The 25,934-nt window shown below is 41.9% G+C and overlaps 1 protein-coding gene across 2 annotated transcripts in view; it reads left to right on the top strand.

The window, feature by feature from the left end:
- NPL (N-acetylneuraminate pyruvate lyase) overlaps positions 1–24,161 on the top strand; it is a 35,708-nt gene extending 11,547 nt beyond the window's left edge. For both annotated transcript variants that reach the window (XM_045983154.1, XM_045983153.1), the window contains exons 3-12: positions 1,867–1,940; positions 3,627–3,714; positions 6,842–6,899; positions 11,866–11,941; positions 13,512–13,604; positions 14,304–14,452; positions 14,583–14,629; positions 17,008–17,092; positions 20,006–20,045; positions 23,601–24,161. In XM_045983154.1, the coding sequence (XP_045839110.1) occupies positions 1,867–1,940; positions 3,627–3,714; positions 6,842–6,899; positions 11,866–11,941; positions 13,512–13,604; positions 14,304–14,452; positions 14,583–14,629; positions 17,008–17,092; positions 20,006–20,045; positions 23,601–23,779 (889 nt within the window). In that variant the 3' untranslated portion in view covers positions 23,780–24,161. The remainder of the gene's footprint in view (positions 1–1,866; positions 1,941–3,626; positions 3,715–6,841; positions 6,900–11,865; positions 11,942–13,511; positions 13,605–14,303; positions 14,453–14,582; positions 14,630–17,007; positions 17,093–20,005; positions 20,046–23,600) is intronic.
- Positions 24,162–25,934: the final 1,773 nt, after the last annotated feature.

Here is a 25,934-nt window from a genome sequence, read left to right as displayed (position 1 = left end):
GTGAAGGGCTGAGGGAAACATCTGGAGCAGGTTCCAGATGGTCAGGACTGTCCGAGGGGTGGACGTTTCAAGGTCAGGCTCAGCTAAAGGAAGGTGTTGACATAGATTGTCTAGGCAGATGACTTGCCTTTCCTCCCTTTAGGGGAGAACAACCTAAGTTTGCTCCTGCTGTGCATTCAGGGAGCCTCTGCTCCGCAAGACTGAGAGGCCAGGATTTGGCATTTGGGCAAGTGGGGCAGGGCGGGCAATGTTTCAGTACCACGAGCCATTATGGAGGGAGTATGCTCCCCTTGGGGGCCTTACAGCTGCCCCAAGCACACTCTTCCAAGCGTCTGGATCAGATGTCATTGGCATCTGTGGACAGTGGTCACCTGTGCATCCTTTGCTCTTATCCCTTGTGTTCCTGTTACCTTTGACAAATGCCTTTTGATGTCTTTGTTTTCTGTATGCATCCAATTTTTTGTTTTGTTTTTGTTTGTTAAGGAATACAGAAAGTACAGTTGAAGGGGATGTTAATAAGTTTGAAATTAAACTAGGATTCTCTGGCCCCCACTGACAAAAATGTAAATGGAACCAACTAGTACTTTTTGTCCCTGGCGATGTAACCATGGCTTTGGTGACATATGACACCCTTTAGAGCCATAGCCACAGTTTTCCTTTGGATTTTCACTCTCTATCCCCGTCGTCCTTACCTGCATGTTGGTTAAGAACAGGTCACTTTATATGATGGGTGTGTGTCAATTTCTAGATTTCAAAAATCAATATGATTTTAAGGAAAAGAACCCTTATTGCCTTAAGCATCAGATCCTTACAAGGTCTTTGCCCTTCAGACTGCTGAGGACATGCAGATCACAGGGGGATCTTGTTACAATGCGGATTTTGACTGGGTGGGACTGTGTGGGGCCTGGGACTCTGACCTTCTTGCAGACCCCTCAGATCCCTATGCGGCTCTTCCACAGACTCTGCCTTGAGAGACAGTGAGAGCAAAGTTCCTCTCCAGTGTTAATCCTCTTTGATTAAAACTAGCAAATACGACTGAAGCTTTCATTTGCTGTCACAAACATTAAGTGCGAAAATTCTTAAATTATTAAGATCAGACTTTCCTATCTTGTCGGCCTAAAATGTGATTGCTTTTCGCCAAGTGGAAAATATAAAATTCTCATTTAACCATGGCCCCAATCATCCTTCTTCCCCAAAAGGGCAAAAGATTATTAAATAATTAACTTTTAAATGTTACTCATGGGGATGTTTAAATTTACATGGGGTAAAGCCTTTGTGATAAAATAATGGTGTGTTGCTCATGTCATGTCAGTGAGGCATATATGGGTAAGTAGAGAAATCACCAGGCTCAAAAAACAAGGAAGAATCCAGGCATTATTTAGAGCAAGTTAAGAACTTTGCAAATTGGCTAAGTGGACTTTTTAAAAAAAATTCAACTTAGTTAATATATAGCGTATTACTAGTTTCAGGGGTAGAGTTGAGTGATTCATCATTCGCATGCACTCAGCACTCTTTACATCAAGTGCCCTCCTCAATGCCCATCACCTGGTTACCCCATCTTCCCACCCCCTTCCCTCTAGCAGCCCTCAGTTTGTTCCCTATGGTTTGCCTCCCTCTCTGTTTTTGTCTTATCTTTCCTTCCCTTCCCCTGTGTTCATCTGTTTTGTTTCTGAAATTCTGCACATGAGTGAAATCATATGGTATTTGCCTTTCTCTGACTGACTTATTTCACTTAGCGTAATATGGCTGGGTGGACTTTTAATAACTATTAACAAAAGAGAGCAGTTTATAGATTTGAGGGTTGGTCTAATAATAATCTAAAGACTAAATATGCTTTTTTCCCCATTTTTTTCCTGTGTCCTGTAGAGAAATCAACTTTTCAGTCATCGGTCAGTATGTGGATTATCTTGTGGAGGAACAGGGAGTGAAGAGTATTTTTGGTGAGTCATGTTCAGACATTTCTCTAGACAGCTCTGTCCCGGTTCTTAGAAAGCAGCTCTCACCTGGTTGCTAGTTAGGAGGTCACAGTGTCTTGTGTCGTAGGTTATGAGCCTGGCTACGCTAAGCAAAATTTGTGAATCTAGAGACTCCTCAGTTTTAGACCTGGAAAGCACCTCAAGAGATTACCTAGTTCGGTGGTATATCTTCAAAACAGATAAAGTATTATTTTTAATCCCACCTTGAAGAAGAAAATCTGTGGCTCAGATGTATTTAGATGTATTTAGGGTGCCTAAAGGCACTTAGCCAAAAATGGTAGAGTAACGGCGAAATCCAGACTTCTCTCTCTTAAGAATGGGCTTTTTTGTGTCTCACCCAGACCTTTCATGTGCTAACCGTGGAAAGACTCTAAAGGCAGCACGCGAAAGACTCCCAGGCCCAGCACGTACACTCATTTACTGCATAGCCGGTGGATTCAAATCAGGCCTTGCCCACTCGAGGCCTGAGAACTGTACTTACCTGTGACCGAGTTGCCCCTTGCGTGGTGTTGTAGGTGCTTGGCCCCTTAGACTGGACACCACAGCTTTTTTCCAAGCTGCTGCTCTACCAGCAGGGGTTCCTCAAGAACTGGAAGCATAAGATCATAACTGAGGCAGGTAAAAACTCTGTGAAAAGGCGGTCAGGGCACACATCAAAACCAGAACCTGAATACAGAACCACTTGGTGTCCCCCTATGGCTCCAAGCCATGGCCAGCAAAGACTGATTGTTACCCTTGAAAGGGCCACAGGTCTCGCCTGGGTATCGGGAAGAAGTAGGAACATCTCTACTAGTACAGCATACTGGAAGTGTCTTAAGACCCCAAAGGAGTGATAAAAACACTCTTTCCTACTCTCACCCCGCCTTCTCTACCCCAGTTGAGTGCTCAGTATTTGGAGATCCAAATCCATTAGGCCCCAGTAATGTATCCTAGTGCCGTTTGCATACTTTCTGTGATCCATTAAGAGATTATCATCTTAGAAGGGAAAGTTTTGGAAGCACACAGTTTTGGATTCAAATCTATTTAGTGATTCAGAATCTCATCTTTGCATCTATAAATGAGAAGAATCATTTGCGCTTCGCAGGGCTGTTGTGAGAATGAGTGGCTATTATAAGAGTGCTTAAATAAGAAATATTAATATCCTTGGTGCTTTCTTATGAATTACCATGAAAAAATTGTCCTAGAGTGCTATGGTCATGCTAAACTATAGAGTGAGGTCTTTGTAGATCTGTAGTCCGCACCATTGTCCTCGTGACCCCTTTGACAACCCAGTATTGGGTAGTGTTGATTTTCCTGCCATTCAAGCCCAGATAATAGAATTGGGTTGTGGGATCGGATATTTGCCTAAAATGAGGGCAGGTATCTCAGTCTGTGTTCAAATACTCACTCTCCATCCTTGATAGCAAGGACGGATTTGTCATTACAAGTCATAATTAACCTTCCCACTGCTTGGAACAAGGTGAAGATGGAAGGAAGAGAATCTTAGATAAAAATGGAAACGTGGCATTTCCCCTCTAGATTCCACCCTCTTATCTGTCCCCATGTCCCTTCCCCTTAAGCACAGAGTTCTGACCCTGCACTTCCTGTGTCCGTGTTGGAGGAGCAAAAGGAATAGGTTGGCCCCACTAACTGACTCTCTGTTTGGAACAGTGAATGGCACGACGGGAGAAGGCCTGTCCCTGACCGTCTCAGAGCGTCGCCAGGTTGCAGAGGAGTGGGTGACCCAAGGGCGGAACAAGTGAGTGCCGTCGCCAGGATAAGGGCGCTCTTCCACAGAGCTGCCTAGAGGACGGCTTTTTCCCGATGACACAGCCTCCCACCTTCTGGCCAGAGGTCCGACTTGAAGCATGGGGATCCTGGCGCTGTGGCAAGGAGCTGAGGCAGAGGAGTGCCCCTCCTTTCTGGGTGGAAGGGCAGCCAGACTGCGAGGTCCACGCGGCTCCCGCGGGGTCCATCTGGAAGCTGGAAGCTGCCCGTTATCTACCTAAAAGCTGGTCCCTCAGCTGGCTGAGGGGATGGGGCTGGTGACGGACTCTGCTGTCCCCTGGCTCTTCTGAACAACTCCTACCCCTTCCCCTCCCAGGATGCGTTCCTGATGCTTATATCAGCTCTTGCTTCCCTACGTCTGTGTGCTCTGTGGCGCTCTCCACAGTGCTTCCTTTTGTAGTCTTGGGGACTCAGTTCACGCCATGGCAGACAAGTAGGGCAGGATCAGTTCGATAAGCACACTCAATTAACCAAGCTTTATCTGTTGTCTGTTCTGTTGTGTGTTACTATGCTCTGTGCCCATACGGGGGAGATGAAACGGCCTCTGACTTCAGCTTGCTTGCCATCCAGTGGAGAAGTCAGATCATGAAATTTAACACTGATTCTTCTGATAAATAGCATAAACAGGGATCAGAGAAGGCAATGATTGACGTTGCCTTAGAAGGAGGCAAAGATTGGAGGTAAGTCCCAAGTGAGCCTGGAGCAGAGGTTGTCAGTGTGAAGCCCATGACCCTTGAGGATCCTTAAATGGCTTCAGAGCACCTTGAGTACTCTGAAACTGTATGCCGAGGCTGAGTGCATGGCCATGGAAGCAGTTTCTGCTGATCCATCAGCTTTTAGCTCATTTCCGGTCAGACCGTGGACCCCAAAAGATTAAGGACCATAGACAGAGAAACAGGGAAGGTTAAGGATCAACATTAAGAAAAGCACCAGAAATAGGGAGCTAGAGAAGGGGCCAAAAATAGAAATCCCTCAGAAGGGCAGGAGGGGGGTCGGAGGTGAATCCTGTCACTTAGGGAAGAATGTTTCGGAGCATGCCAATGTAGCGTGGGACTATAGAGCCAGACTGGCGGTTTGGGTCCTGGCTCTGGCTCTTACTAGACTTCTGAACTCAGACAAGTCACTTAACTGCCCTGTGCTTCACCTGTAATTGGAATAAAAGTATGTATATTATAAGATGGTGGTGAGGGTTCGAACACTTCCTGGCACGTAGTCACAAGTCTTATACAGGAATTCATTACAATTACTTGCAGTAGATGCTGTTTCGTCATCACATTTGTAATCAATGTTAGATGTTGTGAAAGTCAGTAGATGGAGGGCTGAGAACACGGCTCGGTGAACTTGACGTGACTGTGACCGATGACCTCACAGAGAGCAGCACCAGCCGGGCTGGTGAAACAGGATCAGCCCGCAGTGAGCTGTGATATGGGTAGATCGCCGCAGAGGTGCGGTGTGGGGGCGACGAGCACAGCTCATTCTCAGAACACTTTCTGGTAAAGGGAAGGAGAGATGGAGTGGTGGATGAGGGAAGAGGAAGCAAGATGGAAAGAAGGGTAGTTTGTTTTAAACTGGGGAAGTCTTGAGCGTGTTTCTCTGCTGAAAAGACAGTTATGGGCAAAGAGAGTAAGAATGCATAGACAGCTGATACATTTGATGGGAAGGTCTGGGGTGGCGGGTTGAAACAAAACCACAAGTGGATAGTGTAGCTTTAGAGGACAGCCCAGAAGCTGGGAGGGAAGCATGGGCCAGGATGTGGCCAAGCATGGAGATGCAGAAGAGGAAAAACGGGGCAGTCTGTGTATGAGGCCTCTGTATATTTCTCATGTGTTGAAAGTGAACACATCTGCCAGGAACAAGGAATTGGGTTGAAATTCGCTTGAGAATAGTCCAGATTTGAAGTAGCCACTGCACAGAATTGGAAGGGAAGTAAGTCATGGTGACCAGAAGGCTTTTTGGAGCCTTGTTCTCCCGAATTGGGAAAGAACAAGTTGGGATGAAGGCCATAGGATGGTTTTCTCTAGCAGCACCTAGCATCAGGGTGGAAGGGAGAAGGAATGGATGGCTTCTTGTAACCTAAGCCAGGAGAAGGGGTGTGAAAGGTTTAAGGAGGCGGCTCAGAAAAGGGGCTGGTAAGAGTAAGAGCCCAAGAGTCAGCCTTCCTTTCTCCTTTCAGAGGTCTTAACCTTTAAAAATGCAACCCTGGGGCACCTAGGTGACTCAGTCAGTTAGCCATCTGCCTTCAGCTGAGGTTATGATCCCAGGGTTATGGGATCTAACCCCACCTCCGGCTCCCTGCTCAGTGGGGAGTCTGCTTCTCCCTCTCCCTCTGCTCCTCCCCTGTTCTCTCTCTCTCTCAAATAAATAAAATCTTTAAAAAGGCAACCCTGCTTCTTTAGTGGGGCCCCATTTCACCTGAGACATGACAAGTCAGGAGTCATTGGGGACTCAATGTTCAGGCTTTAACAAGAACGCCGTGTCTCCATCCCTTGAAGATGGCAGGTGCGTTATTGAGGGTCCCTCAGAAGAGTGGCTGGGGTGACTGGACTCACAACTGAGTTCTGTTAATCGTCCTCTGAGAACACCAGGCTCACTGTGGCCTCCACCCATGGGGCCACATGGAACACCCCCAAAGATGAATAGTGGGGTCTCAGAGGAAACCTCTCATAAGAGGCCAAATTCTGAAGACTTACAAGATAGGAAAAAGCTTTTTACAGTGAAATCATTTCTCATGTGGCTTGCTCCTGACTGTACTCTTTGAAGAACCTCTTTATTTTCATCCCCAACCAGAAATACCTCTATGTTACCCCAGTCTCCACGCACAGATCACCAGCAACACACCATCTAAAACAGTGCTTTGTCAAAACACGCATACACGTACTGATTAATTGGCTCTTGGTGTCAAAATTTTACTCCCTGGACATTTTTTTAAATCCCTCATTAGACTAATTTTAAATAGACCACTATAGAATTTAATAGTTTTGAGGTTAAGATTAGAGGGTCATTAGCTAACTGCCAAAACCAGCACAAACCGGGGTAGTTCAGCCCTTCTGCGTTCCTGTAAACTTCCAAGTGATGCAACAGTGTTTCCTCTTTTATAGGTTGGATCAGGTGGTAATTCATGTAGGAGCCTTGAGCTTGAAAGAGTCACAAGAACTGGTATGTATGTAAGTCCATCTGAGAGAGAGAGAAAGGGGCCTCCTTTTCCTTTTATTATTGGAGTATGATTGACATATACAATATTATATTAATTTCAGGTGTGAAACATAGTGAATCAGTAATTCTGTGCATTACTCAGTGCTCACTGGGATAAGTGTAGTTGCCATCTGTCACCAGACAGCGTTATTACAATATTATTGACTACATTCTGGGCGCTCTACTTTTCATGTCTGTGACTTGTTTATTTTTTTTATTTTTTTTTTTTTTACTTCAAAGATACAACTTTAATTTTTAACTTGTTCCTGTGACTTGTTTATTTTATAACTAAAAGTTTGTACCTCTTAATCCCCTTCACTTATTTTGCCCATTTCCCTACTGGCAACTACCAGTTTGTTCTCTGTCTTTATGAGTCAATTGCTAGTATTTTGTTTATTTGTTTATTTGTTTTGGGTTCTTTTAGATTTTGAATAAGGGAAGGGGCTGCTTTTTTATGCTGAAGTTAAACTCAATACCATTTTTGCTATATATTAGATGCTGTTATTGGGGAATATGGGATGTGTGGTGTCAGCTCAGGATCAAGGAGCAGACACAGCCCTAACGAGGGTAGCCCGAGTGGCTAATTCCCATAGCAGAGTTTGGAGTAGGAGACAGCGACACCTCTTCCTCTGAGCCAAGTGGGGGTGGATATAGATGTAGCTCAGTTTGCAAATAAGGAGAAGAACTTGAGCCAACCTCAGTGTGTCTAGGAAGCAAAAGGCAAAGCCATCTGCTGGGCATAAAGGAAGATGGGATTCAGAAGTGAAGAGCAGTAAGCACCACACAGGTTCCTGCCCACAGGAACGGGAGGGAAAACTGAAACACAGGAACATTGTCCCCACCCATGCTCATATCAGCATTGTTTATAGTAGAAAGATGTGGGAGCAACCCAAATACCTGTCAATGGATGGATAGATAAACAGAATGTGGTATATACCTCCTATTAAAGGACAAAAATACAACGGAGTAATTTGGAAGATCGAAGTGACTTTATTGAATGAATCCAGCAGCATCCAGTCTAGCAAATAGAAAAGAGCTCTGTCAAGCTGTGGAAAAGGAAAGGTTTTTAAAGACAGAGGGAGCAAGAAAAAGGAAATTATTAGCAAAGAACACATTGTTTTAAGCAAGGTTGCCCTCCAAAGGGGAAAGTTAGGGGTCTGACCGTGGATTTCCTAGGGCTGACCAGGAAATTCCAAGTTTAAAGATCACATTCTGGGGCACCTGGATGGTTCAGTGGGTTAAAGCCTCTGCCTTCAGCTCAGGTCATGATCTCAGGGTCCTGGGATCGAGCCCCGCATCGGGCTCTCTGCTCGCTGGGGAGCCTGCTTCCCTTCCTCTCTCTGCCTGCCTCTCTGCCTGCTTGTGATCTCTGTCTGTCAAATAAATAAATAAATAAAATATTTTTTAAAAAAAATAAAGATCACATTCCTGGGAGGATTGAAACTACAGCCAGGTTAGGTGTTAAATCTTGGTTTGCTGACTTGGGGCCTTAACTTAAGTGATTCCATTTGGGTCCTGTGGTTTTCTTTTTAACAATACAATAGAATATTATTCAACCATAAAAAGGAAGGGAATCCATCCTGTCACATGCCATAATATAGGTGAACCTCTTTGAGGACATTATGTTTAAATAAAATAAGTCTGTCACTAAAAGACAAATACTATATGATTCCTCTGAAATGATGTATCTAAAATAGTCAAATTCATAAAAACAAAAAGTAGAATGGTGGTTATCAGCGGCTAGAGGAAGAGAGAATTATTTAGTGGGTCTAGAGTTTCAGATTTGCAAGATGAAAAGATCTAGAGATCTGTTTTATAACAATGTGATTATACTTAAAATTACTGAACACTTAAAAATGATTAAGGTGGAAAATTTTATGTGGTTTTGTCGTAATTAAACAAAAATTTTTTTTGTGGTAGGCTCTATGCCCAACATGCAGCTTGAACTCCCAACCCTGACATTGGGAGTCCCTTGCTCTACCAACTGACCCAGCCAGGCACCCCGAATTAGTTAAATTTTTAAAAAAGATTACCCATGGTGCTAAAGACCAACTGAAGTCATAAGTCATCAATTTATCTTAACCACCATTCAACTAAGTCATGAAAATTTCTTTCTAGGTACAGTCTCCAACCAGAACATAGGTTCCAGAATACAAACAGCTGGATTGCTCCAGGTTTAGACATTAGCAGATCAGGTGGCTCACAGGGCAGGAATGGAAGGAGTTACACATTCTGGCAGAAAAGTACATGACCTGGTGGTTTTGAGGACTTCATGAGTTGGGTGAAAAAAGAAAGCTTGAAAGTGTTGAGGTATTTACGAGATGGTCCAGTACCTGGACCACGACTCAATTCACCATGCTTTCAGAATTTATGTATTCTGATTCCAAAGATTACAATGACTTGATCTAGCCCCAGCATTGTCCTGATGGGTTCTCTTTGTTTTTCTTATTACTGAATTTAGAAATGAGATGTTTAATATATATTTGCAAAATCGTAATTCATTATTGTCAGGCAAGCCACAAGGGAAGGCATATTGCTAGGTTGTTGCTTAATAAGGCTAGAATCAAAACTTGGAGACTTGATTGATCCTTCTGATGCATGATTTGTTCTTACAATACGCCTTTCAGTTAAGGTAGTGTGACGTAGGAAATTTGTTTTCATCTCTTTTTAATTGATTTTTTTCCTATGTGTGATATAAATTTTAACATTTGGTCATGACAGGAAAGATTGTCATCCATCAGGCTGAGCACTAGAATAGAGCAGAGATAATCTTAGTATAGAGTTAATCCCCCTGCTATAGGGATAATCCCCTACTATGTGGATAATCTTGCCAATGAGGCAGTAATTTGGTATCTGCTTAGCCATAACTCCATTGGATGTTGTTTGAATGGCCACTGCCATTAACTGTCTCTTAGCTGTTTCCTTTTTCCTTATTTTCAGCTAAGGTTATCCTTCTAGTCTTGTCCTTAATGGAGTGCTAAACAAATGATTCAAATATATAACACCCAAGTGGTGTTAATGAAATTATACCCAAAGTCACGATTGGTCTTTGGACTGTATCCCAGTCTTCTCTTTGGCTCTCCTACTTTTGCAGGAAACTAATCACATCTATTAGAGATAGATATTATTAAAGTCCTAGAGAAAAACATTTTTCCCTTTTAGGTAGGGGGACATGTTGTGAAGGACTCAGCAAGTCCCTGCTATGTGCTTATCACCATAATTCACTAACTATACACGAGAGTGAGTAAGATCTCACACCCGCCTGTGGGAACTCATTCTATTTGAGAATTGTCACTGTACACACTGTCTTGCAATGTAGTAGATTTTAGGTCTCAAAATAGGCATGTTTTAAGGGCCCAGCAGAAGGAAATGGTCCTCTTTTTTCCTGGAGGAATTTAAGAAAACCCTAAAATAGTGGTACACTGTATCTTCCTTTATGTGCATAATCTTTTTCTTCTTAAAATTTTTCAACTGCATTCCCAATCCATAAATTAAAAATTTTAAATAAATTTAGAATAAACTTTAAAATATGACTATTATATCATTGGGCAGGAAAGACAGCATCATCCAATGGGCTGAACACTAGAAGAGAAATTACACTTGCAAGTTTCTCTAATCATAGTTATAATTATCACAATGAACCACTCATATCTCTGTCAGCAAGGTTTTTTTATGCCGACAAAGTCTGAAGTATAAGATTAAATGCACGGGTCACCTCCACCCAGGTTCTCTACTTTGCAACTTGGGATTTTTCCTGCTAATGACGTTCATTGTTAAATTTGGCTTATTTTCTTCTCTCTAGTGATGCATCAGTTGGCAAATTTGAGGTTTTGTTGCTACTCTCAATATGTAAGATATAGGCAAATGTAGTAGGTCACTTATTCCAAGATAGTTGTGGTATTGTGATTTATAATAAATATATATATATTTGGTCTTTGTCCAGTTTCTGGCACAGAGTTCCTAACACTCTTGCAGTTTTCTGTGATGAGAACAATAAAAGTGTCTCTTATTGTTTGAATGAGGTGGTTTTTAGAAAGCAACTAAAGATGGGGGCTGGTTGCCAGGAGACCAACTGTGTGATCAGAGGGTTGGAACTTTCAGTCGTACCCGACCTCCAGTCCCTCTGGGGAGAAAGGAGGGACTGGAGGTTGAATCCGTCACCAGTAGCCGGTGATGAAATCAACCATGCCTATGCAGTGAGGTCTCCATTAAAACCTAAAAGGGCAGGTTTCAGAGAGCTTCCAGATTGGTGAACATGTGGAAATTTGGGGAGAGTGGCACACCCACACTTGGACAAGACATGGAAACTACAGGCCCCCTCTCCATACCTTGTCTTGTGCATTTCTTCTCCCTGACTGCTCCTGAGTTACATCCTCCTATAATAAACTGCTGGTCTAATAAGTGAAATGTTCCTCTGAGGGGCGCCTGGGTGGCTCAGTGGGTTAAAGCCTCTACCTTCTGCTCAGGTGATGATCCTGGGGTCCTGGGATCGAGCCCCGCGTCGGGCTCTCTGCTCCATGGGGAGCCTGCTTCCTCCTCTCTCTGCCTGCCTCTCTGCCTAGTTGTGATTTCTCTCTGTCAAATAAATAAAATATTAAAAAAAAAAATGTTCCTCTGAGTTCTATGAGCCCAAGAGGGGATTGTTAGAACCTCCCAAGTCTGTAGCCAGTTGGTCAGAATCACAGGTGATGACCTGGACTTGTGATTAACATCTATAAAGTTCAGGGAAGCAGGGTAGTCTTGTAAGACTGAGCCCTGAACCTGTGCAGTCTGATTCTGTCTCCAGGTAGATAGTGTCAGAGTTGAGTAAGCTTATAGGACATGCAGCTGGTATTGGGGAATTTCCTGTTGATGAGGGGAAACCACCCCTCAACCCACAGACGTCGGAATTGTGACCACACCCATAAAGGTCTTCTTTCTTCTTTGAAAGGCCCGACACGCAGCAGAAATAGGAGCTGATGGTATCGCTGTCATTGCACCTTTCTTTCTCAAGCCACGGAACAAAGGTAAGCAGGTAGTCTAAACACATGGCGCCTCACGCGGTCCACTTCTTTTTGCCTTCATTCAAAGTGGTCATACTGAACTCCCGAAAGTAAAGTTGTGTGGACTGATGGCGTGAAGTTGCGGTAGTGCAGCAACTGTCCGGAATATTTGGTCTCCCTGGATCCATAAAAGAAAAGACCCCTTTAAGAAGGGCTTCAGCTCTTTCACCAAGTAATCTGCGTGGGTCATCCACCAAGCCCCAGGTCACCCTCCAGGTGCCTGCGTTAGAGTTGGGCATCCACTCCTCGTCCAGTCGGCTGTGTAATGTCAGAGCCACATGGCAAAGCATGGGGTCATTTTTCTCAAAAAAAGAGGAATATAAGTGATGGGCATCTTGAGACTACATGTTCTAGTCAAGGTTGGGTGAGTAATGAATTTGAGGGAGATTTCAGAGAAAGAGCCATTATCTTCCAAAATACCAAGTTAATTGCTTTCTCCTCTGCTTTCTCTACAGCAATTATTTGTGGCTTCCAAGTGTACTGAGTCTTTTTAATCCTTCTGATTAGCAAACAAAGAAGTACAAATTTTGAAAGGATTGAAGACAGACAATCCATGATTGCATGCATGATTAAATAAATTCATAGCTAAATGTAATTGGGTCACAGTGATTGTGAAATTCATCTAGTATTGGTAGAGAGAAAATAACTGTTAATATAGGATAATTTAAATACTGCCATTTTGAGAATTCAGAATGAACATATTTTAAAACTTTTTTTCACATGGTTATAAAAATTTTATGTCAATACATTTCCCAAAAAGAAAAAGGAAAGATAATGAGTTATACATAATAATTTTCTCAAGTATTTATCATGGACAGAGTACATCATCACTGTATTCAGATGAAGTACATAAGATTCTCTCTCCCACTCCCTAGTGTAAGCAGGTCTGCTGGGTTTTATTTATCCTCCTTAGCAATGTCGCAGTGGAAACTCACGGAGGATGATGTAGGAAATTGCAAATCCTCAGTAAACTAGAATGAATTCTCTTCTGCTGTATCTGGATTTCTTCCAAAACTGGAAAAGTGCCAACCTCTGGTTGAATTATTGTGACATGTGCCACTATTCTTATAACTTTCCTCTTTGAGCCAAAGTTTATATTTTTGTTGTAGAATTTCCTCAGTTACAGCTTGATGATTCTGATCCTAATGCAAATTCCTTGTTCACTGACCACATTTAGCCCTTGTTGGGATAAGAGCACAAGAATCCTACTGATGGGCTTCTGGCTTTGATAAGAGTATTATTTCATGAGCTTCTCTTAATATGTGGGAAGATTTACACCAGCTTTTTAATAGTATTTTAGTATGGCAGGAAAGTGATCATCTTATTTTGGCCTTTCTATGGAAAGGGAAATAAACCGTTGAATGAAGTGATTTGCAAAGACATTGCAGTACCAATCTCAGGGATGGTGAGAGTGATCGAAAATTTTCAGCTTCTGAGAGGGATGGTTGCATTCCAATAGATGGTTAATTTTTTACCAGGGAAAGTTAGTACTTTATACTTGTTTACACCGTGGCTTTTCCTGCTATTCTTTCAGATGTCTTGATTAATTTCCTAAAGGAGGTGGCCGCTGCTGCCCCTGCATTGCCATTTTATTACTATCACATTCCGGCCTTCACAGGGGTAAAGAGTAAGTAATGCTTCTCCCAGTGTTTCTTTCCCTCCATCTCTCACATCTTACCCCGTTTCAGTAAGAAACTCCCACTCCATTGCACTCCACCCCGGGTCACAAAAGCATAAAACTGTTGACCAGATAGTTCGAATTGGCTCCAAAATAAGTCAGTCTTATAAAAAAATAATTCACTCTTATCAATCATTGACACTATCTTATAATGAAAGTTTTTACACAGTGACAGGCAGAGGGAGAAGCAGGCTCCCCGCTGAGCGTGCGGCCCAAACCTGATGTGGGACTCGATCCCAGGACCATGGGATCGTGACCTGAGCCAAAGGCAGCCACTTAACTGACTGAGACACCCAGGCACCCCTTCTTTTGACTTTTCTTTTATTGCTAGTGTGCTTCTCCAGAAAGGGGATTGTTACAATTTGATGAAATTTCTTAGGAGATTATTTTTTGGATACCATTCCTTTCTACTTCCTTAAAAGAAAAAAGATAGATGTTGTGATTTGAAAACATTCATCTGTTGTCTTCGAGGAATGGAAGCCTGGGGGCTGAAATTTAACAAGTCATAGGAACTACTAAGTGGGGGCAAGTGACGTCCAGCTGAGAACAGCCCCTGGCACTCAGTGCAGATGTGAGGGGCTCTACGTGATGGGACTTGACATTTTCTGGACGTGTGCGGTTTCGTGAGACATTTTCTGTTTTGAGCAGTTCGTGCTGAGGAATTGCTGGATGGGATTCAGGAAAAGATCCCCACCTTCCAAGGGCTGAAGTTCAGTGACACCGATCTCTTAGACTTCGGGCAGTGTGTTGATCAGAATCGCCAGCGACAGTTTGCTTTCCTTTTTGGGGTAGATGAGGTAAGTCACCCACTGGCCTGTCCCAGCAGGGGAGTTACCCTCCGGAACAGTTTGTAAGCTGTTTAGGTTGCAAGATTTTTTTCTCTCACTCTTTTTCATTCAAGTGAATCCTCTGTCTATTTTTGCGTAGCAACTGTTGAGTGCCCTGGTGATGGGAGCAACTGGAGCAGTGGGCAGGTGAGCCTGATTCATTCCTCCCAGCATTTGTAACTGTAAAGCTCCCCCAGGGAGGCATTTGCTGCATATGTGGTTATAATTCTTGCACGGACACCTTTTCTGATAAAACCTGCCTTTCTTTCCCCCAGTCTTTCAGTAAAAAGGAATTAAGTAGAGCTTAGCAGTTTATTAGCAACTCAGTCACTGTTATTAGAAGTGTCTGTTGCAATTAGAGGTGAGGAACATGAGCTAAGAGCATGCACAGAATTTGCCAGAAATTACTTAGTTACTAGTAACAGAAACCCATTGAAAGTAGCTAATGCGGAAGAAGATACGTTATTATAAACTACTGGGAAATTGGGAAAAACTCAAGAGGAGGAAATGCAGGCAGGCCTCAGTGAAGGTGAGAACCTAGGACCGCAAAACTCTGAACAGCCAGGACAGATGGTTCTCCATCTGTGCTCCTCTGGAGACTCTCACCCCTGCGTCTCTCTGCACACCTCTCTCTCTTTCCCTCTTTTGCTCTCTGGGTGCACTTTCTACACTTCAGCATGCACATGGACAATCATGGCTGCCCGGTCATGAATCTCATCTCAGGGTATCACTAGATAGCACTGCCTGTTTGGCTCGCCCAAGTCCAATCAGCTGCAGACAGAAAAGTAGAATTATGTGGCCTGATGCCTACTCAGCAGAGGCAGGCAATTCGATTAGCATGTCCACTGCACATGTTTACCTAGCTCATTAGAAACGTGCCTGCAGGGGATCGAGTGAAATACTCATGTCAACTGAAAGTACCTTTCCTCCCTATGGGAAAAGGGTAGGAGAAGCAAAATAATATTGATAACATGTCTTGTTGAGCGTGGCTTTGATGAAGAATAAGTAAGAATAAGTAAGTTATTCACCAAACCAGGATGGCAGGCGACATTCACTTTCACTGTAGGGACATTTCTACCATGGGAACCTAAATGCTTGGATCTGCTGACCATGAAATTCTTACTTTTTTTTTCCCCCCAGAAATTCTTACATTTTTTGACTTTTGTTTTTTGGCCTCCATACTAGGCATTTTAATTCTGTCAACATAATCTGTAAGTGAAGTACATTTCGTTAGACTTTATTTCTTCTTAATTATAATTATATTCCTCTCTGACTAAATATGCCTAAGACCCCTGGGATTTGAATTTTAGGATTCTGAAACTCCTCAGACATATTGTGACTTGGGAGTGTTTCACATCTGTAAGTGACTTATCTCAGCTATTACATTTTATTTTTCCTTATTTTATTACCAGAAGATAATGTGAACTTCACGTTCTTGGTATCCCTTGCTGTTTACTCCAGGGTCTCCTATGTGAAATACCAACAGCATTCTATTTTTGATATATCAAGATAAATATATTTTTCTAAGACTGACTTATATGAGAAGTTTTAGAAACTAGGGAAACATCCTTGTTAAGAATCTCTGTAAACTTCTACCCTACTGATTTCTCGAAGAATTCAGTCATTAGTCTAAGGTATTTGTCTTTCCTGGTAGAGTTGGATATTATTTTTTTAAGTTCACGTTTTATCAGATCCAGTAATAACTTATTCTCACTTGCATTTTTGCTGAGTGGTAGCAGATGGCAGCATGAAGTGATGAGAGCCTCTGCCACAATTGGGTAGCCTTCTATAAGTCATAGTTTCTTCACAACCAAACAGAAGCCAGGGTTTTGAGAGAATTAGTCGTGGAACCTGGAACACAATAGACAATAAATGATCTCTCATTTATTACCATCTGTATTGATATTATTAGAAAGTAGTCTCTAGGTAATATATATAGGTAATATATAAATTATATATAATATATATATTATATATATATAATATATATATAACATATATATATTATATATATATATTTATAATATATATAAATTGTATAAGTGTATATATTACAGGTAATATATAAATTGGCAGAGAACTCAGATAATCTGCTGGGATTTGCCTCATTCACCCAGCTCCTCAGCATAAGGCTTTTAGGCCTCCTCTCAGATACTACATTTTACCCACAGTTTGAATCTAGCTTTGTGCCTGTGCACGTGCCCTGGGGCAGGTGTTGGCTTCAGTCACTCCCTACCAAATAGACCTCCATCTCTAGCTTCTTTCCCTTTTTTCTCACTTTATCCTTTTCCCACTTTTCTTTTTTTTCTTTATCCTCTTTGCTATTCTGTGCCTCCTCTTGGCACCGCTTACTGTTGCTAGATAACTCAGAAGCGAAGACATCTGATCTCTAATAGATTAGGGCCAAAAAATAGACTTCTGGAAGGCCTGGTATATTTTTCCCTTTTAGGCATCAAAGGGACTTAAAGATTTAGATGTCTCCCGCTGAGCTACTGATCCTGCAGTGTGTACTGTTTTCTTTCCAGTACCTGTAACTACCTGGGAAAAAAGACAAACCAGATGTTGGAGGCTTTTGAACGAAAGGACTTCTCTTCAGCCCTGAACCATCAGGTTAACTTTTCTTTCCCGCTGGATAGTTCTGATTCTCTCTCATCAGCACTCCTAGCACACCTGCCCTTGTTAAAATTGCCTCACTGCCTCTTTCTTTACTTTCCTTCTGCTTCTTACCTGTTCTTGTTTAAAGCCAAACCTATCCCAATTGTCTGTGTTCCCCACATGTCCAATCAGGACGGGCCCCATACAGGAATGCTCTTTCTCTGTGTTCCTCCTAGAAATGATCTTACTTTTACTTTATGTTCAAAGTATTTTTGTGACTATAAAATAATAGCGATAGAGTTCTGGGGAAATGACCACGTGCCATCCCCTTGAGGACTTCACACCCATGTCTCCAGAGTATATGAAGAAGCCGTGAAGCTGGTAACCCAGAATGGGGAGACTCAATCCAAAGTCAGAGCAGGTCAGTCACCTTCCCCTGCCACGTGTTGAGAACTGGAAGCATCTGCCAAGCAGAAATAAGAGCCAAGTGGGTGATCTAAAAGGAGACACTGGCTTCGAAAGAGGAAGAGAAAAGCAGCAGGAGCTGATGGGTTACAGGGAAGACCCAAGGTGGGGAGAAATGGTGGCTGCTGAGGGCAGCGTAACACCAGATGTTACGTTGAGGGTAGGCAGCTGTCTGGGGAATGGAGAGCCTCACGAGAGGAAGAACCAGTCTCTGGTTCTATGTGTGGGTAGTATGTGTGCTTGAGGTCAGTGGAATGAGGTGAAAAGAAACAGCATACGCACGAGAGAAGGACTGATCAGAGGTCAAGAGGCACAGGGATTTTTAAGATGGTAAAAATAACTGAATGGAGTATCCCAGAAAGATAAGTGAGAGTGAAAGGCATGAGCAAGATTGGAATAGTGCTCAGCCCCGGTGGTGTAGCTTCCCAGTGAAAATTATTTCTGAAAATTCCAGCCTGTTCTGAGTTGTATGAAAGGGAAACCAGAGGACCGAATCGACAATAAAACAGTTGTGAGAGGAGCCCTTCCATTTAGCAGCTTCTTTTTTTTTTGACTGGTCCAGCTTCCATCTCTCCCCCCAACCCCCCGCCATTAGTCCCACTCAAATAAGTCATCCCGCTCAAGAGGGTACTGGTAAGGAATGTAGCTTACCCCATTCTCTGGCTTTTCTTACAGAAGGCTAGTGTGCGTGGGTCTCATCGACTCCGTTATTCAAATGCCAAGGGCTGAGCCAAGTGCATAACTTCGATCAGGCTGGTCTCTGCTGTAACGAAACTTGCGGTCAAGTGAAGAAGCAGACCGACAAGTCAGGGCAGAATCTATTCATTCTCATGGACTTAAGTGCCATCTGTTATATTTACATAAGTGAAATGACATGTGTACAGAGATGCTCCGTACTGTGTTGTTTATAAGAGCAAAAGACAGCAACAACCCCGATATCCAGCCACAAGGAAATGGTTAAAAACATTATGTTTGAGTTATGCAATGGAATTATATGCAGCCCTTAAAAGGATGAGATCCTTTTCTGTGTACAAATCTGGAAAGATGTCATGATATATTAGAGTACAAAAGCATCGGAGTATAGAGTTATGAATGTAATATACTACAGTTTGTGTGGGGGAAAAAAGAACATATACATATATGTTTTTAAGGCTCTGGGTGTTACAATTTCATTCTGTACTGAATTTTTTGCTACTAGACTGTATGTAAAATGCATCTCTTAATGAAATGGATGAGAGCCTGTTTTTATGAATTAGCTTACACATTCATGGATGAATATTACTTAATGCTAGGGTAAGTTGCATTTCAGCATCAATACTATTTATGTTTTTTGGTTTTAGAGAAATAAATGCTATGAAACCCTGTTCATATAAATTAGTAGTAAGAATAGAAGAAATTCGGGCGCCTGGGTGGCTCAGTGGTTTGGGCCTCTGCCTTCGGCTCGGTTCATGGTCCCGGGGTCCTGGGATCGAGTCCCGCATCGGGCTCTCTGCTTGGCGGGGAGCCTGCTTCCTCCTCTGTCTCTCTCTGCTTGCCTCTCTGCCTACTTGTGATCTCTCTCTGTCAGATAAATAAATAAAATCTTTAAAAAAAAAAAAAAGAATAGAAGAAATTCTGTTATAGCAATGTCACTCAGTTCTTTGAACAGTTTTCTGAGTTGTGTTAAAAACCATAGAATGCTTTAGTGATTTTCAGCCGACAGCCTGAGTAGCAACATTGAAAGCAGTGTTGAAGGCAAAAAGTTGAAAGCCCTATCATTTTTTAGAGGACGTGATACCTGTTAACTAGAGGAATTGCTTTTTCACTTTGTTGATGCCAATACCAATATTTTGGTTTGCTCCTTTATTCGGTTCCTAGAGGTGTCCCAAGTGATATAGGCAGGGCCAAGGTGGTGATATAGGAAATACATCTTTATTTTTTTCAAAAGTGGGAAGAGGAGCACTCACGAAAAGGAAATCTAAACAGTCTGCACCTCCATGCAAATTTTTAGTCTCATTTAGTTTAAGAAAAATAGCACTTATGGAAGTTAAGGATCCAGAAATTATTTATCCCCATAAATCTTAGCCTTCCTAAGTTCTCCTAGGTATCTTAGAGAGTACCTTAGAAATTAGCGTACCCCAGTTTGAGAACAACCACAGTAGCTGATAAGTTTAGATGGACAAAGTTCAGCTAGATGATGAAGGCTGCCCACCCCCATCTTAACTCTGTTGTGCAATTCTGTCTTTGGCACTTCTCTGCATGGCCCCCTTTTTATAAAGCTTACATGTATGAAAAGAGTCTACCTTATCCTGGATGGATCTCAACCATCCTCACTTGGGGGTTTTTCTCCACTCTGACAGGCCTTCAGAAAACTAAGGTGGTGGGCTTTTTCTTTTGGGGTTTCTGTCCTTTGACCTCCAAAATTTCTACATTGTTATCATAGCTTAGTGATACTGACTGTAGATTTTTTTTTTTCCTTTCCAGTTTTGTATTCAGAGATTTATCAACTTTGTGTTCAAACTTGGTAAGTTTTCTACTTTGTCTGCTATGACTTTTAGGAAAATGTAAGACCATCACTTTCTGTGAGGGTTCAACAAGAACACTTTTCAAGATCTTCAAGTGATTATCTGAATCTATAAGGTGTGCACGTTGATTGCCTTTGATTGACTAAGTTATTTTACAATTCTGTTAGGATAGAATTTAATTTGCAGAAACTTGTAAATTCTTCTCAGAATGCAAAGGTTCCTACCCGTAGCAATGCAAATGCTTCCTCTGCATGGCCATGCAAATGAATTTCATTAAGTAAATATAAATCTCTGCAGGATTTCTTAGGGAACAGTTTTAACAATTTACTGACGAACTAAATAAAATCTTTGACTTGTTTTTATTTTATAAAAAAAAAAAAAGAACACTTTTCAATGTTCTGTTGCAGGCAGAATTTTATTTCCAATACTAGCTTCAGGGCCAACCTATAAAGTCATGAAGTAAATCTAGTTGGCACCCTTCTACAAACCTTGTTCGTCCATGTTAGCACTTTGCTTGCCTCCCCACTCTGCACACCATCTTTTGATGCTTCTCAGCACTCGCTCCCTGTTCGTGCCTCTGCTCATTAAAATTCTACCGCATCGTGGCTGATTTCAGCCTGAGTCCTTGGAGGAAGGCAGTCTGAATATAGATCTTACTAAATTGTGAATGACTGACAGCTCTCCCAAGAGTATTTGCAATGTAAAAAGAGTTTATTAACATTTGTAAGCTCAAATGGATGGAGGTTTGGGTAATATGACAAAGTAAAATTTGAGGGAAATACATTGAATTTGCATAGAGAAGCCTTTTCAGAGTCTCCTAAATATTATCCCATCCCAGATGACAAATGCCACCATTCATTCCACTTCTGTGGAGACTGGTCCTTCCTGAGAACCTGGGTCAAGTCCAGGAAAAGTTTTAAGTTTATTCTTGGCAGACCACCCACGTCCCTTTCAGAGCCTTTCTGCCTTATCCTGGCAACTCCTCCCGAGCCCCAAGCACCTATCAGGTGATATGGCCCACATTCTTGAAGGGCTTTCTGCTGGCTCTCTTAATCCTTCAAAGACAGTGTCTCCCATCTGCTTTTCACTTTCATGATTTCTGTCATCATTATGTGCCACAAGTATCATTAATTACCTATTATTATTCCCTTGTCCCAAGTGGTACTTTTCACAAAATTGTATGTTTGGTGTGATAGTTATGTATGTACTTAAGGTTTAAATAAATATTGAACTATTTTTTTTAAGATTTTATTTATTTATCAGAGAGAGAGAGCACATGCACAAGCAGGCAGAGGTGGAGAGAGAAGCAGGCTCCCTGCCGAGCAAGGAGCCCCCTGTGGGACTCAATCCCAAGACCCTGGGATCCTAACCTGAGCTGAAGACAGAGGCTCAACCAACTGAGGCACTCAAGCATCCCAGTAAATATTGAACTAGTAATACTAGAACCGAAAGTGTACCTGTGTCTATATAAGATCATTCTGTATGCCAGCAGTGAGACTGCAACATTTTTGCCAAATACAGCTCTAAGATATTATCTGAAAAAATTTACTCTTCAGGCAGAATATTTGCATTTTAAAGACATGGACTCGGGGCATCTAGAAGGCTTTGTTGGTTAAGTGCCCAACTCAACTTCAGCTTAGGTCATGATTTCAGTGCCGTGAGACTGAGCCTCGTGTTGGGCTCCATGCTGGGCCTGGAGTCTGCTTAAGATTCTCTCTCTTTCTCTCTCTCTCTCCCTCTCCCTCTGCCCCCCTCCCCAGATAGATAGAAAGCTAGCTAGCTAGCTAAAGTGGACTCTTGAAGATAAGTTTTATGATTTAAAAGAATGTATCTTTCAAGAAATCATTTCAGACTTCTTTGGCAGTTTGGAGCTTTCACGGTTTAGGCAAGGAGAGAGTTATCTTAATAAAGTTGTAGTCTTATTATGAGGGTAGCTCCTTGTTCTGCCATTTATAATAGGCCTGGAAGGACCATTTTGCATTCATCAAACTATACCGTATATCTTTGGTCAAACTAGTAGTTTCCTTCCAGATGCTCAATTGTTACTATTAGTTAGCTTAGCAAAACAAAGTTACTTCTCATATGTGGGATCTAAAAGTATAGCCAGTTAAAACAAATTCCTTTCTCTTTCTGCGGTATCGTTTCCATAGATCTACCTTCAACATCCCTAATTCTATCTTCAGCTCTGTTTGGTACTATTTCATTTCACTGAATATATATTTTCTTCATTTTTAGCATTTCTTTTTTTTTCCTGTTTTTGTTTTTGTTTTTGTTTTCAGATTTTATTTATTTGACAGAGACAGAAGATCACAAGTAGGCAGAGAGGCAGGCAGAGAGAAAGGGGGAAGCAGGCTCCCCACTGAGGAGAGAGCCCGATGCGGGGCTCGATCCCAGGACTCTGGGATCCTGACCTGAGCCGAAGGCAGAGGCTCAACCCCCTGAGCCCCCCAGGCACCCCAAGATTTTCCTGTTCTTTATTTATATGCCCTTCCTGTAGCCTATGGCTTTTATTCCTCCTTTTATCTCTGTGAGGTCTCTTTCAGAATTGTGCATCGTCTATTCCCAGGATGTGGGATCTGTCAATTGTGCATTTGCAAGCTCTTGTGCAGCTTCTTTTTCTCATGTGTTTTGTAATTTTTAACTTTGATTTTGTCTTCAGAGACTGTTGTTTTCTAGAGAATCCATTGTGCTCTAGGTTATAAAGTGTCCTAACAATTTGAGGCTCAGAGTTGTCCTATTTTTACATTTTTACATTTGCCTCTGTTGGACACTATAGTTTTACCAGTTCTAACCAGTTTGTAGGTTAATTTCTTAGTACAATTTTTACACCAAGCGCCTAATGCAAATATGGATCCAGCATTCATCGATGGCACAGGCTTGGGATTTCTTTGATTTGATCTTTTTCCATCCACGGCCTGGCAGAAGTCAAGATTCCGTGCCTCTCTATCCCCAGGCCAGCAGGCCGGGTTTTCTTCCACTGCCTTTCATAGAAGGCTGACTCCCAGTTTTACCCAGGGCATTCTATTTTAGACCCCTGCTCTGCACAGACCCGAGGCTTCGTGTTGGGTTCCTGCCCCAGCTTTATAACATGAGCTCTCAAACAGCCACGTCTTAAGGAGTGCATTTCTCTAAGAAGACGTGCTTGAACTCAATTCTGTCTTAGCCATGAAGTGCTGTGTCATGTGGTCCACAGCCATATATCCCTGAATCAGATCATCTTCGTGGACCACCTGGCTTCGGCAGCTCACCACACTGACCTCTTTCTTCCTGATACCTTTGGTCCCTTCTTCTTCCTTTTGAGGTTGACTTTGAGTCTTCCTTTCTTTTGTGTTACAGTTTGTCAAATTGTTAACAATTTGCCAGCTTTTCTATATGTTCAAGGCAGAAAGAGGGATTTCCTTTTCTCGGTCTGCCATAGCGATAAGAAATGTTCCCCTCTTTTACTTCCACCTTATCCTATTGTAGAAGTCACTAGACTATGATCTCTGTTTTAGGATGTTTGTGGAAAAGTGGATGGTCCCAGTCACTTTTCCTTATTTATTTTTCTCTTCTAGGTTTTGGGGTGTCGCAGACCAAAGCCATCATGACTCTGGTCTCTGGGATTCCAATGGGCCCACCCCGGCCTCCGCTGCAGAAAGCTTCCAGGGAGTTTATTGCTGCTGCAGAAGCTAAGCTGAAGAGCCTGGATTTCCTTTCTTCCACTGACTTAAAGGACGGAAGCTTGGAATCCTAGAGCTAGTGCTTCTCTGTCAAATCAGTGTGTGCACGTTGAATGGTGCATTCATTTCTCAAGGACTTTTTAAATGAACTAAATTCTTTTCTAGCAAATAAAATCTCACCCCAATCAACAAGTATTTAAGTACCTTCTAAGATCCTAAAAATGCTTATTTTGTGAAGGGGTAAAAATTCTAAAAGGAGTCATGAGCCCTGAGTCATTCAATATTTCACAAAATTTTTGTGGAGAAAATTCTGCTTAGATGGATGAAATGGAATCAAGAGGAAAAAATTATAATGATTCATTCCATTGGTCTTTAGGAGCCCCCATTATCTTGATTTCTGATTCTTAATCCTATTTTAAATTTTTAAAAAAAATTTAACCACTATAATGTACTTTGTTTTTTGTTTTTTTTTTTTAATGTACTTTGATTTTTAAATAAATGCTCATTTGGAATCTAGGACAACTCTGAGCTACTTCATTTATGCAGGTACCCTTGCTTTAATGCCAAATTACAACGTGACTCAACTCTACACAACTGTTAACACACCAGCTCACTTGCTACTCAGTCTAATTCTATAATATCTGCTTTCAAATTAGCTGTGATGTCAGTTTTCCCCCAACACACTGTGTTAGGTGAAGACTTGCTTCAGTTCCTACCACTCAAAGGCCCATTAGAGTAGCTTTTCACAGAACAAAGAAAAGGCCCTCCTCACAGATGAACTTAAGTCTCCACTTCTTGCTATACAGGGAACTTCTCAAAGCTCAAAGTCTAAACTGAAGAGCTCCCCACTGGACACCACACACTTCCCTTTTCCCCACAGGAAGTGAATGGCTTCCCCACAGCGCCCTGAATGCCTGGAAGCAAAGGCCAGTGTCCCCTCAATGGGGAGCCCAGGGTCTAGCGGTTATTTCCTGGTCACACTTCCAGCACATTTCCTCAGTGAAGGAAGATTTGGGGAAGACCCAAAAATTTCACTCAAGCTTTCCCTACATACCTTCTTTATTCTTTTCTTTCTCAAGTATGGCTGTTTAGTCTCCTTTCCAACAGACCCTGGTGAATGCTTCATAGTAAAAAAGCCAGTCAACCCTGGGTGATTATAAACCCAACTCTTCAGTCTATCAATTACTGAGGATTTTGTCTTTGTTTCTTCTCTACTGAGTCTGCTCACTGGCAAAAGGAAAGTATTTGAAATTCGTATCCATTTACTCTTCAATCTCTAAAAAGGAGAACTTTTTCAAAATGAGAATTTGAAATTATCTGTGGATTCAGTTACCATTGCCAATTGATTAACTAGTTAAGGGTTGTTATAGTTATGGTTCCTCACTCCTCTTTTCCTCGGGAATGACATATACTGTTTCTCATATTTCTGTCTCCTTCAGGAGTAAGGCGTCGGAATAAGAAATTGAACCGCAGTAGTTTATGTGAGTTTATATTCTGTCATTGAAACTTTTCTTTGCAGCCATTAATTTCCTAAAGGAAGAAAAGGGAGGTTTTTTGTTCTGAGGAGGTCCTATCCTTACTTAAATATATTAAAGCCAAATTAATTTTTTCTATGAAGATAAATCTTGGATATCCACTAGCCAAGATTTTTTTTTTTCTGTTTTTCTGTTTCTGTTTTTCTGAAGCCAGTGCTTGGAGAACTTTGATGATGGTTAATAAGATCTTGTAAACACAAAGAGAAATAAGATGATTTTTCTTCGGTGACCAGGGTTGAGTTTAGCTGTGTTCTAACATCCAGCTCCTTGGAAACAAATGAGTGTTACATAGTATAGTTACTAATAATGCATTTAATCAAAGGTAAATTTTTGGAGCATTATGAATTTACTATTACCTTTGAATTTAGTTTTAATACTAAAACTAAAATAATGATGTGAAATACGTCACTCAGCACAATGCTAAAAGCGGATTTTTAACTCGTTTGTTTCAAGATGGAATTCTGAGATTAATTCATTGGGGGTGGTAGAAAGACAAGTGACTCCAGGGATTGGTTTTACTTCGGATCTCTTGGGTTTACTCACAGATGTAAGAAAATGCCATGGTGTGGGGGTCACTGGTGGAGGTGGGGAGTGGGTGATGCATGCTCTTCTCCAGAAAGGCTGTGTGCTACAACTTGAGAGAAATTTCCTCTTTATGATCACCTGAAGGGCACATAAAATCCCTCTGTCAGGA

Source organism: Meles meles, chromosome 17 (genome assembly GCF_922984935.1).
Source record: "Meles meles chromosome 17, mMelMel3.1 paternal haplotype, whole genome shotgun sequence".
NCBI classification, from domain to species: Eukaryota; Metazoa; Chordata; class Mammalia; order Carnivora; family Mustelidae; genus Meles; species Meles meles.
This window is presented reverse-complemented; position numbering and strand designations above follow the sequence as displayed.